Source organism: Uloborus diversus, chromosome 6 (genome assembly GCF_026930045.1).
Source record: "Uloborus diversus isolate 005 chromosome 6, Udiv.v.3.1, whole genome shotgun sequence".
Classification (NCBI taxonomy): domain Eukaryota; kingdom Metazoa; phylum Arthropoda; class Arachnida; order Araneae; family Uloboridae; genus Uloborus; species Uloborus diversus.
The window spans coordinates 5,017,076-5,029,292 of record NC_072736.1 but is presented as its reverse complement, the minus strand read 5'-3'; the positions used below and the strand labels follow the sequence as shown (position 1 = coordinate 5,029,292).

General features: G+C 37.7%; 1 protein-coding gene across 1 annotated transcript in view; it reads right to left on the bottom strand.

Moving 5' to 3' along the window:
* LOC129224166 (uncharacterized) overlaps positions 1 to 12,217 on the bottom strand; it is a 245,757-nt gene that overhangs the window by 68,818 nt on the left and 164,722 nt on the right. Inside the window, exons 23-25 of the mRNA XM_054858583.1 lie at positions 10,788 to 10,852; positions 4,192 to 4,350; positions 1,365 to 1,435 (exon numbers count right to left, since the gene is read on the bottom strand). Of these exons, the coding sequence (XP_054714558.1) occupies positions 1,365 to 1,435; positions 4,192 to 4,350; positions 10,788 to 10,852 (295 nt within the window). The remainder of the gene's footprint in view (positions 1 to 1,364; positions 1,436 to 4,191; positions 4,351 to 10,787; positions 10,853 to 12,217) is intronic.

The window sequence follows — 12,217 nt, the reverse complement described above, 5'->3', positions numbered from 1 at the left end:
TATGTTTTTATTTTAGTTAATGTATTTTGTAAAGAAGTTATTGATTACAAACTATAGAGAAATCTGAGATGAATAAAATGTAGTGTAAATTCTAAATGTGTGTGTTGGTTTATTCTTAATTTCTACGTTCCGATATTTTACCATCAGTTTCGATATTTACTATCACTTTCAAGTTACTTTGCTTTGATTTATGGTCGAAGTCATACTTGCAAAATTTACTAAGCGCAAGTATAGTTCTTTTGCCATTGAAAATTTAGTTAGTACTTACTAAATTCAATACGTACTTAATTCAGCCTAACACGCCCATTATCAATCTCATATATTTTAAAATTAGCTACACAATGTCAAGCTTCTCTAAAAATAATAATTAAATTTTATCAAAATATTGAGTAGAAGAATATTTTAATCCAACTACTTCGCCACAGCAACGCGTGGCTGGGTCAGCTAGTTTAAAATATATTTGATCTATATTCTCACGACAAAAATTAATTGATTTATTTATTCACAACAAAGTTTTGAGCTAACCATTTTGCTGTTACGTTCCTGAACGAAATGAAAATGTTTTATTTTCTTTCTACTGTTTCCATGGTAACTATTTTTGTTTCCCCTCATTTTATTTTTGAGAATGCAATATTTTCTAATAATAAAGCAGAAAGTCTCTGTCCGGAGGATGTCTGGATGTCTGTAGGATGTCTGTGACGCGCATAGCGCCTAAACCGTTCGGCCGATTTTCATGAAATTTGGCACAAAGTTAGTATGTAGCATGGGGGTGTGCACCTCGAAGCGATTTTTCGAAAATTCGATGTGGTTCTTTTTTTATTCCAATTTTAAGAAAAAAAACTATCATAAATTACGAAATTATCATAACGTGGAACCGTAACGTCGGTAGAAGCCAATTGGCGAGAAAATTCACCATACATTGTTTGTAAATATACAAGCGAACCAAAAGACCTTTAATTTTTCTATTACGGGCGAAGCCGTGCGGGTGCCACTAGTAAATGAATAAGGCACTAGTGACATTATAAAACGCGTGCATCCTAATCCCATCGTTATTTTCACTTCTCCCCTGCTAGATTCATTCAGATGGAATCGTCTTCACTTGGCAGATTGCCAAATTACAAACAATCCGTGGTCAAACAGTACATCCACGCAACCATCTTCTGCGCCAAAATAAAGCCACGCCCCCGACCGCGGAACTTTCAACATAGCACACCAGAGGATAAGGGGCTGGGCCCCAGGTGCCTCAAGCAACGAACTTATAGTTCCGTGGCATTAACCGGAGAATGCAGAGCCTCTTATAGTTTATTCGAATTTCGAATAACCGAATTGGATTCTTAAATAGAGAATGTATTTATCATGCTTACCATCAATATCGATTCCAGTATCTGTGGATGGCGGTGAAGCTTCGAATGGCTTTTCTGCTTCTCGACTGTCCCTGTTGGAATACAAAATGACTTTAATTAGCTGCAAAATACAGCATTTATTCCTTCCAAATATAAACTCATTGTTAAGTTTTTGTTTCAAGTTAGGTGCCTGAAAATGATGTGGTAATTCAGATCATGAGCGCAATGGGGTCGTTTCCAAAATTTTAAAAGTATTTTTTTTTCTGAAAGAGCATGCTTAAAATCATAGGATCTGACCATTTTTTAAATAACTTGTTTATGTTCGAGTAAATCCACATATAGCATCATCGGCTCTCATACTAATAGTGAGATTTGCCGTCACTCAAAAACTCACTATGGCTCGAAGCCAATAGAGAATTTTCATATTTCTGAGGAACTTCCCTTTCCTTGAAGAAGAAATCTAATGGAACATAAATACCTTTGAAGAAAATTATCCAAATAACTTTAATTGGCTTCCAGTGAAGAAAACCCTGAAGTTGGACAATGGGGTCCTTTCCAAAATTTAAAAAAGTATTTTTTCTGAAAGAGCATGCATAAAATCATAGGATCTGACCATTTTTTAAATAATTTGTTTAAGTTTAATATTTTTAAAAAATTACTTAAATCGGTGCGCTTTCATTGTTTACATTTCTTGCCGATGACGTCCCAAATGATGAAATGCCATTCTGTGTTGTCATTCACAGTGCAAAATATTGAATTCGCATCTTTACTCACGTGTATTGGCAACGATATGGTTGATAGCAAGCGTAGAGCGTAATTTTAGTTCGCTGCTTGATTATCATAACGTGGAAACGCGGTACAAAGATGCGCCAAAGAGCATCATTTCTGACGTCATCAAGACCACGCCTTGTTTGAAAAATCAAACATTTAAAAAAATTAATTAAAAAATAATTGTTGGGAAAATGAAAGACTTTTCTGGGTCCATGTTAGTTTTTTTGCTGATTTTATCAATTTCAGTGACTAAAAGTACTACTTTTGACTAAAGGAAACAACCCCATTGATGCGCTAACGCTATTAAGTGGGGCTATGTTCATTTTGGGATCTATTGGGTTTACTGACACAAGATCCTTAGATGATTGTACTGCACCAATGGTAGTTCAGGTGTTTTAATACTTGTTTTGATAAAAATAAAAGTTTATAGTTTTGTAAATGGTTCATTTTAATGACCGTTACAGGTGTGCGCTTCTGTAATAGTAAGTTTTCATGAAGAATCTTTTTTCCATACAGGGTCCATTATGAAAGTAATGAGCATAATGTTATTGTGACGCGACGATAGATGGCAGCACGGTAAAACTGGCTGGAAAATGTGGTGGGGGAGATGCCCTTTCAATGCATCCGGTCGTCAGTTGAGTTCGAGCAGTGTGAGAGGAGATACGTGCCTCCGCTTGAAGTGTGTTTTCAACTTTTGTAACATGACACGATGGAGCGTTCGCTTAAACAACGAAACGCCGTCAAGTTTTGCTTGAGGCTTGGAAAAAATGCAACCGAAACATTCCAGATGTTGCAAGAAGCCTTCAAGGACGATTGCATTTCAAGTCACAAAACCTTCATCATTACCAATTTCCTGGCCCGGAGCAACACCCCGGTGATCCCTCACCCCTTTACAGTCCCAACTTAGCTCCATGTGACTTCTTTTTGTTTCAGCGACTCAAGAGAAAGATGAAAGGAAAACATTGGGAAACCGTGGAAAACATCCAACACCATGTTACAACGTTCCTGAGAGGCATTCCCTTGGAAGAGTTTCAGGGTGCCTTTCAGGCGTGGCTAACACGTCTCCGCAAGTGTATTGATGCAGGAGGAATGTATTTTGAAGAATATTGAACATTTGTACAAATTACGATCAATAAACAAATTTTGCCAGTAAATGCTCATTACTTTCATAATGGACCCTGTATTTGTGTTCAAGGAAAGTTCTTTCTGCTATTGGAAACTTATCTGATACTTTGACTAACTGTGATTTTCTGAAAAATCCATTTTCATGAGAGATTAAAAAGAAAAAAAAAAAACCGAATGTGACGAAGTTTTATGATTTTTTTTTCACGAACTTGTTTTCTACGAGTACTCGGTTATGACGAGCAGACATTGTGATCCCTTAGCGCTCTTTATAAGTGAGTTCGACTGTGTAACGTTCACAAGACTGTCTTCTTTTTCCCTCGTACGTTATGAAGACGTGCAATGTATACTGAACACATTTTGTATGCGTGAAATACACCGCCAGCTCAGTTATTTCCAGCTGAAGACTGCAGTTTCGTGCTTATTGGCACTCATCAGCCCGGCATAGGAAAGTGACTGAGCTGGAGATGGAAAACCTCTTAAGGAAGCCAAGAGTGCGAAACAAACTGGTAGCAAATATAGAATTAGCAGACCAGACGAGTGACCGAAGCAATGGTTCGGTTCAACTCGAAGATTGAACGCGAGGCAAGGTATATTCAGTAAATTACCGCCATTAGCCAGGGCTAAAGCAGAAATACGTGAAATACACCGCCAGCTCAGTCATTTTCAGCCGAGGACTGCAATTTCGTGCTTATTGGCACTCATGAGCCCGGCATAGGAAAGTGACTGAGCTGGAGATGGAAAACCTCTTAAGGAAGCGAAGAATGCGAAACAAACTGGTAGCTAATAATAGAATTAGCAGACCAGACGAGTGACCGAAGCACGAAACTGCAGTCCTCGGCTGGAAATGACTGAGCTGGCGGTGTATTTCACGTATTTCTGCTTTAGCCCTGGCTAATGGGCGGTAATTTACTGAACATTTTGTATGCTTTTTCAGTGTACTTGAATTTCTTACCTTCGAACCCAGGGAAGCGAGGGCTTTTTGATGGTGGGCGAGGCTGGGGGCGGCGATTTGGGCGCCATGAAAGAAGGCGGTGTCGGTAGAATGGGCGTGGAATGACGGCGACTTTTCCGTCGCTCTTTGTTGAAGCCGCGTTCGGCAACATTACGTGTCCTGCGGGAAAAGAATCATTATTAGTATACTAGAAAATCGCCCGTCATGGAATGACAGGAGAAAATTGTTTCTACATTTGAGCGAAGCCACTGCCTGTTTGGTGATATTTCGATAGTTGAAATTTTAACCCTAACCCCAGTGGATAGCGTTCATTGTTAACCACTTTGTCGTTTCTTCATTCATCTGAAATTACAGTCTCACCACTAAAACAGTTAAATGACCAGATCAAGTTCATTGGGCGGGATTCAAGTGGCGCAAGTGTCATTGATGGTGAAGTTAGCGTTACTCGATCATTGACTATTATATATTAGAGCTGTATATATATATAGGGACCTTATTATATGCAGGGTGTGTATAAAAAGTAACCGGACTGAGTTTGTGACGCCCAGGTAAAACCTTTGTAAACCGGTTGTTGGTGCTCTAGTGGTGGTGGGGGATCGAGGGAAGGGGAGCGGACCCGAGTCAGTTGCCTCCAAGCACTTGAAGGGTTAGCATCGTGCGAGAGAGCAGTGCGTGTTTAGTGATCTCGCCGGAGTTAAAATGGAGCGTACCATCGAGCAACGTGTTAACATCAAATTTTGTGTCAAACTCAAGAAAACGCCTACGGAAACACTTCAAATGATCAATGAGGTTTACGGTGAGGAAGCTTTATCCAGAACTCAAGTTCTCCAGTGGCATAAGAATTTTCGAGAGGGCCGCGATGACGTCCATCACGAACAGCGCGCCGGACGTCCACCAACTAAGGCCCCAATAGTGGAGGAGCCGACGCATCCGCCATTTTGGAGCAAACTTGATCCAGTGCTTTGTAGCGATAGCATTGCTGCTGATGATTACATTTCTTTAGCATGTGTTAAATTAAGTCAAATGGGTGGCTGTTCGGCTGTTAATTGAGCTAACAGCTCCAAAAGAGGATTTCAGCTCTTCAGATTTCCAGCAGATGCAAGAAGAAAAAAGAAATGGATCATTAATAGCCCGCAAAGTGACTGGCAGACTAGAGACGACGCCAATTACGTCCAAAATGTCGCCAATGTTCACCTTCGCTCTCTGACTATCTCGTTCGCTGTTTGGCGAATGATTGTCAATAAAGGTAGCTTTCCCTATTGTACGCTTGCTCCAAAATGGCGGATGCGTCGGCCTCTCCAGTTATAGGGGTTCTACCATCAATCAGTCAAACGGACCCAAATGTGCAAAAAGTGCGTGATGTGTTGAACACTGACCGTCGTCTGAGCATCCAAGCAATCGCAGAAAAGGTCGGTATCGATAAGATGACGTTCACGACATTAAGAACGATCTGGGCATGAGGGAGATCTATGCAAAGCTGGGGCCAAAACACCTGACGGACGAGCAAAATGAGCGTCGTGTGCCGGATACGGCACCACCGGACTTCTTCCTATTCCCCAAGGTCAAGAGAGTACTAAAGGGGATGCGGTTCGGGACTCTGCTGTTCAACTCGCTACGACGAGGGCTCTAGAAGCTTTACGGGTTACCGACTTCCAGGGGGCGTTCAGTGAGTGGAAAATCCGGTACCAACATGTTATCGACTTCCATGGGGACTGCTTTGAAGATTTCTAGAGAAAAAGTGTAGAAATTTTGCCAATAAATATGTTTTCTAAGCTCAGTCCGGTTACTTTTTATACAAACCCTGTATAAGAGGATTGTAATGCGTCACAAAAGGCGAAATACAATTAAAATTTGACATATAGACCTTATTAATCCGGACTTATAGGTCGTCCGGATTAACGAAAGAACGGAATAAACAAAATGACTCATAAATTGAACGAAGGAACATACACAAACTACAGTGCACGGTAAAAACTGTATTTTGAATTCAAGGGAATGAAAACTCCATAAGAGAGAATCATAAAAGTAAAAAAGAAAGGCAACAAAAATACATCATTGCGCTGACTTGCCTTTTATTCAAACAGTATATGCATTTAAATGTCTGTCCGGAATAAGCGAAGTCTGGTTTAACAGAGTCCGGATAATTGAAGGCAAACCATCTATACATAAGAATGAGTAGTTACAAGAAATTATAAGATTTTTTTGTTGGTTTGCTGAATTCAAAAGATTAAATCCATAGATCTTAAGGACATAAAAGGAGCTGTCGCTATTCCCTCTTAGTTTCACAAGTGTCCGAGAAAGGTTAGATCACTGACACCGATTGTTCAACTTCGACCAATCGTCTTTGAAAACGAAGATGCGGTGCACGTGTAACATATATATTTTGACTTTGATCCCCACGCAATTAGATGCATTTTGGGTATGACTTTAAGCCCAAAGCAACATCCTGAAAGTGTCAAGTCCCAATGCGACACGACGTTGGCTGCTGTTGAAACTGTCGCGTATTGACCATATGTCCCGAGTCCCGCACAATACAAGACAAAGAGTTTCTTATAGTTCACTCTGGCAGCACTTAAAGTAGGTGTGGGTGATAAGGTCTACCTAAGGGAGATTCGAAATAAAATAAAAACTATGTACCCGAATCAACAAATTGTAACATTAATTAAACATACAGATCAATTACTACAAGAAACTAACAAATAAAATAATAGTTTAAAAAACTAAAAAAACACGCTTTCGTAGCAAAATGAACCAAAAAGTGATAAATAATCTTTGGATGATAGTAGTTGACCAATCACTTAATTTTAATGTAATACAAAAAACCGTGGGGTGCTGTCTATTTACATTTTTGCTTGGACAACAAATGGAAGAAATTCGAGACAACTGATAAGAAGCCCCCCATGCTTTTTTGTATTACATTAAAATTAAGTGATTGGTTAACTACCATCATCCAAAGATTATTTTTCACTTTTCAGTTCAATTTGCTACGAAAGCGTGTTTTTTTTTTTAGTTTTTTAAACTATTATTTTATTTTCTTCTTTTTAGTTTAACTTGTTTTACGAAAAAAATTTAATTCAACATTGTTCAAAAACTTTTATATTCATGAAATTTGCCCCCCCCCCCAAAAAAAAAGCGACTAAAGGTCTCGGGTGGCATTTGAAACGTGGTTTCTCGAACTCCAAAAAGAGCAACTGTACCCCTTAAAGTGTAATAGCCGAGATCTAAAAACATTCAACTTCGCTGATAAATTGCATGTGGAGTATTTTGGCATGAAATTAGTTAAAAACAATTATATTTCATGTCCTAATTACCTTGGAACATTGGAACAAATTTTGTCTGATGCAGAAAAATTAAAGGTTTTTGTAGATATTTTTAAATAGTTTTTGCGAGCATTTTTTAATGTTTTTTTTTTTAAATTTTAATTTTTCCTTTTTCATTGTTGGATTTATGCCAAAATATTGATTAAAATTGGAGGAAACTAACAATTAAAAGAGTTAATTAATTAATTTGATTAGAAAATATTGCATTGTCATCGGGTCTGAGGTCGCGTGCCAAATTTTAAAAGAATCCGATCGCAGGAAGTGGGCGAAATTTGAGCTGCAAGATTCCGTTACAAGATACATACATACATACATATAGGTGAAGCTAATAAAAGCGTGTTAAAAATCACCAGTTTTGCAGATAACGAGCATGAAATAAAACATTTTTTAAAACTTTGTCATTAGGCCTCATTATACTATGGCAGGATAATAAGGCCTAAGAACTTTAACACTCTTAAATGGTCAAAATAAGCTTTTAACATTGATAATTGAGATCAATTGTAATACATATGCAATAATCATGCTTAATGTCTACGAAATGACAAAAAAATTCCTTGTTTAACAACCGTCAGGGCACTCAAAATTATCTTTGTCATAGACTGTTACACCGACGCATCCCTTATGATACCACTTGCCGCGTTTTAGATAGTCTCACGTCATTCATCCTATCCTCTCCCAAGTGTGTGACAGTACCAAATAGCATCGTTTTCTTTAGTATCATTTCCTTCATTGAAGGTTTACGTCATTTTTATTTTCTTCTCTTTCTTGTTTCTGTCATACAAGCCTTTGATGACTAGGGTTCTCTGATAATCAACGGCTTTTCTTCTAACAATTTGTGTTTGTTATTTTGTCTTTTCAAAATTTTCTCTGATGTAGGCAAACTCCTGAAATGCTGTAATTTTTAATGGAGCGAGCCGCACATTGTCTTTTTCATCGTCCGAACTAGAATCGTAAACAATGTGGTGAAACTTTTCAGAGGGCCTGCTTGGGGTACTACTATAACACTGAACCAATTAGTAAATAGTCGTAACTAATTATAAACATTTATAATATATTGAGAAAGATTTAAAATAAAATATAAAACTGATAAACATTCTTACAAGGAGTATAATAAGGCCAACTATAAAATTGGGTAGGCCTCATTAGCCGCTGACATCGTGTACAAAGAAATACACAAAAGTATAATAATTCGTGTATATATATATATATTATATATATATATATATATATATATATATATATATATATATATATATATATATATATATATATATATATATATATATATATATATATTGTTCGGATATTGTATATTATTAGTTGTTCGAATGATATATATATATATATATATATCATTCGAACAACTTTTCATCCCCGAGAGCCTTGGAGGAAAATTGAACAAGAAAACATACCTGGAAAATAATTAACAAAAGCGAATTCAGGCGAACCATCAAAAGGAAGAAACAATCAGAAAGTAGACTCTGAAAAAGAGAAATGATCTGCATGTGCCAGGCATACATGCAGTTAAGACACGGCAGCGGCAGAACCTGGAGATGAAAAAACCTGGAGTTGGAAAAAGAAAAAAAACCCGGATCGGAAATTACATCAGAAATTTTCAGGATAGGTCCCAATAAACCTTCATAGCTTTGGTGGCCTTACTGCAATAATACAATTGCGCTATACTTCACTCTGTTGGGCAATTCCTTACTTTTCTAATGTAACTTAAATAAAAAGATTGAGGAATTTTATTATAGTCTAAAGTACTTTTCAATAAATTAATATTTTTGGAGACGAAATCATTTTTGTTGCAGATAGTTTTAATTCTATTGATTTCATTAATCGAGGTGTTACGATAAACTTTGATAGAAATATTTGAATTCCATGAAATGAAACGATTAACGTGGAATTGAAAGGAAAGTCGTTTGTCAAAAAGATCAATATGAACGGAATTGTCTGAAAGAGAAATATTAAGATCTAGGAAATTAGATTGTTTGATATTATATCATTGGTTTGAATAAGTTCTAATTCTGGAGGATAGATACTCTTGGAATCATTTAAAAATTTGTGATAGTTGAAAACAATGAGGTCATCAACGTATCTGAACGCCATAGGAATGGAAAAGGTGAAATTTTTCTCAAAGTGGTGTAAGTATATGTTGGCTAAAAAGGAAGAGAACTTGAATATTATTGTGTTGGATTTATTTAAGTGCAATCTACTCTGACTGCTTGCGTAGGGTAGTTCTTTAAGATTTATGATAAATCATGCAAACAGGAGAAATGCGTTTTATGACTTTAATGAAACGTAAGAAAAATATACAGACGTTTAACTATTGCTTGAAATTTTCACGAAACATGTCAGAAAACTATTATTTGGATAGTCGCAGTTATATTAAAAGGAAATTGTATCTGGAAATTCTTCGAAATCTCCCAGTCGGAATACAGGTCTGTATGTCCATCAGTGATTTATGAAGCATTCAGAGTTAGAGAGTTGGTTTTGCCGAGTGGGGTAAATGAAATGGGGGAAATAAAAAAGGGGTTGTTTGTAACTCCGAAACAAATGCCTGCAATGTTTTGCAAATGTGTGCATTTTATACGTTTTTTAATTAGCTTCAACACTTTCTTCTGTTATTCAGTTATTACAAATTTTTTTTTCTGCGTGAGAAGAGATATGTGGCAAAAAAGGAAAGTAAACTACTTTTCATTTAAATTTTACATTAAACACCACTAAAGAACAAACAAGACTTAATTTGTTCCGATTAAGCTGTGTAAACATTCGCGCAATGCTATGCCTCACGTCGCTATGCAACAGCTTTTGAAAGCCTTCACTACAAAATAGTCATTCAATTCGCGCGGTCATGAAAAATTCCCGTTAATGTGAAGCTTCAGCTACAACCGTGTTAGTGTTGAGATGGAATAACGTCATAAATCAACTATCAACTATCAAAGGGATCTCTGGTCCTCAAACTATGAAGCACTGCGTGCTAGGAACCTTGCCTTCAGAAGACAACACAATAGATGGTGGTGCCAGCTATGGACAGTTTGAGAATTTAGAACCAGGCCAGGAGCCGAATAACTTTCTGGTCTGGCACCCCCAGAGGTATCGTTTCACTTGGAGGACATTGTGACGACGAGCATATTTAACGTCGCCCAGTCACCATTAATGGCGACGGTGGATCTTCGACCAGCGAGGATCGAACCCGAGCCCCTCCGGTCCGAAGTCCAATGCCTTACCGATCAGGCCACCACGGCCAACGAGATAAATATCTGATGTTCTTACCTCTCTATGTAAGTTCCAGGAAATGGTTTCCCGTCATCTTCACCATCTTCGTGTTTTAGCACTGCCTGCGGTAAAATGTTACAAATTAAAACTTGGCACGCTTTATGACAATTAGCGAATAAACATAATATAATTGACGCACTGAGTTATGTAACTAACTGGAGAATAGTAGAATATAAATGCTGGAGTTGCCACAGAATATATATTTTGGGCCCCCAATGGCTGAAAGGTTAAATGCGATTCTTCCGGCAGCTGCCCGAAAGAAGTAAGGAGCTGGTGAATTCGTCTCCCGCTTTAATCCAGGCGCAATATCCTTCTCTTTAGTCGCGTTCACATAAGGCTTTTTTATCTCGCAATTCCCCGCTCCAGCTCCGGTAAAAAAACTGATTGGAAAATTCACCGTTCATATGTGAAAAGAGATAGTATGGTTGTACCCGGGAATGCAGTTTTACCAAGTATCCTTAGCAGCTATACCTAGCAAGTGAGCAAACTCGTTTCGTGTAGTGCATTCTGGGTAAAAAACTCAGCATTTACTCCAGTCGATTTTTCGATTCCGAGTCACAACTGACTACAACTGTATTTATGTCGAGGACTGCATACTAAGTGCCTTGCCTCCATTATTTTTTATACCGATAGATGGCAGCACCATCACCGGATCGAACAGTTAATGAGAATTTAGAACTAGACCAGGAGCTAATAGCTACCTGGTGCTAGCACCCCCAGAGGTATCGTTTCACTTGGAGGACATTGAGACCACGAGCATATTTAACGTCGCCCAGTCCCCTTTAATGATGACGGTGGATCTTCGACCATCGAGGTTCGATCTCAGGACTCTCCGGCCCCGAATCCGACACTCTACTGATCGGGCTACGACGGGCCTTTTACTCCAGTCGAAAGCAGGATTAAGAAAGATCCGTATTTGCATTCCACTTGAATATATAGCTCAGTAGCTCAGTATTACGACTTTCGGAAGCAGATTATGCTTGTTTATCCATGAAAACTTATCCAAGTTTATCCCTGATGATTAAACGAATATGAAACTGGACATTAGGGGACAAAACATTGCCGATATTCGTACACGTATTTTAAAACAGCTTTATGCATGGAAGTGAATGCTATCAAAGCATAGTATTTAAAAAGTAAGTTATCAACCAATATCCTAAACAGAGAAGTATTTCCAATCAATAAATAATATATCGCGTAGTTCGACTGCTTCTTCAATCATAACAATCTTACAGCAAGCTATATGACTGCTTTGACTTATATGTTTTCAAAGCACAAGTTTAAAAAAAAAAAAAAACATAGAAAAATATAGTACAGGCTGAAAATGTTGTAAGTTTGAGAAATTTAAGAGTTTTAAAAGAATAAAACAAGAAAAAAAAAAAAAAAGAATATATTGGTATCTTTTCAGCTGAACTGGTATGTTTTGA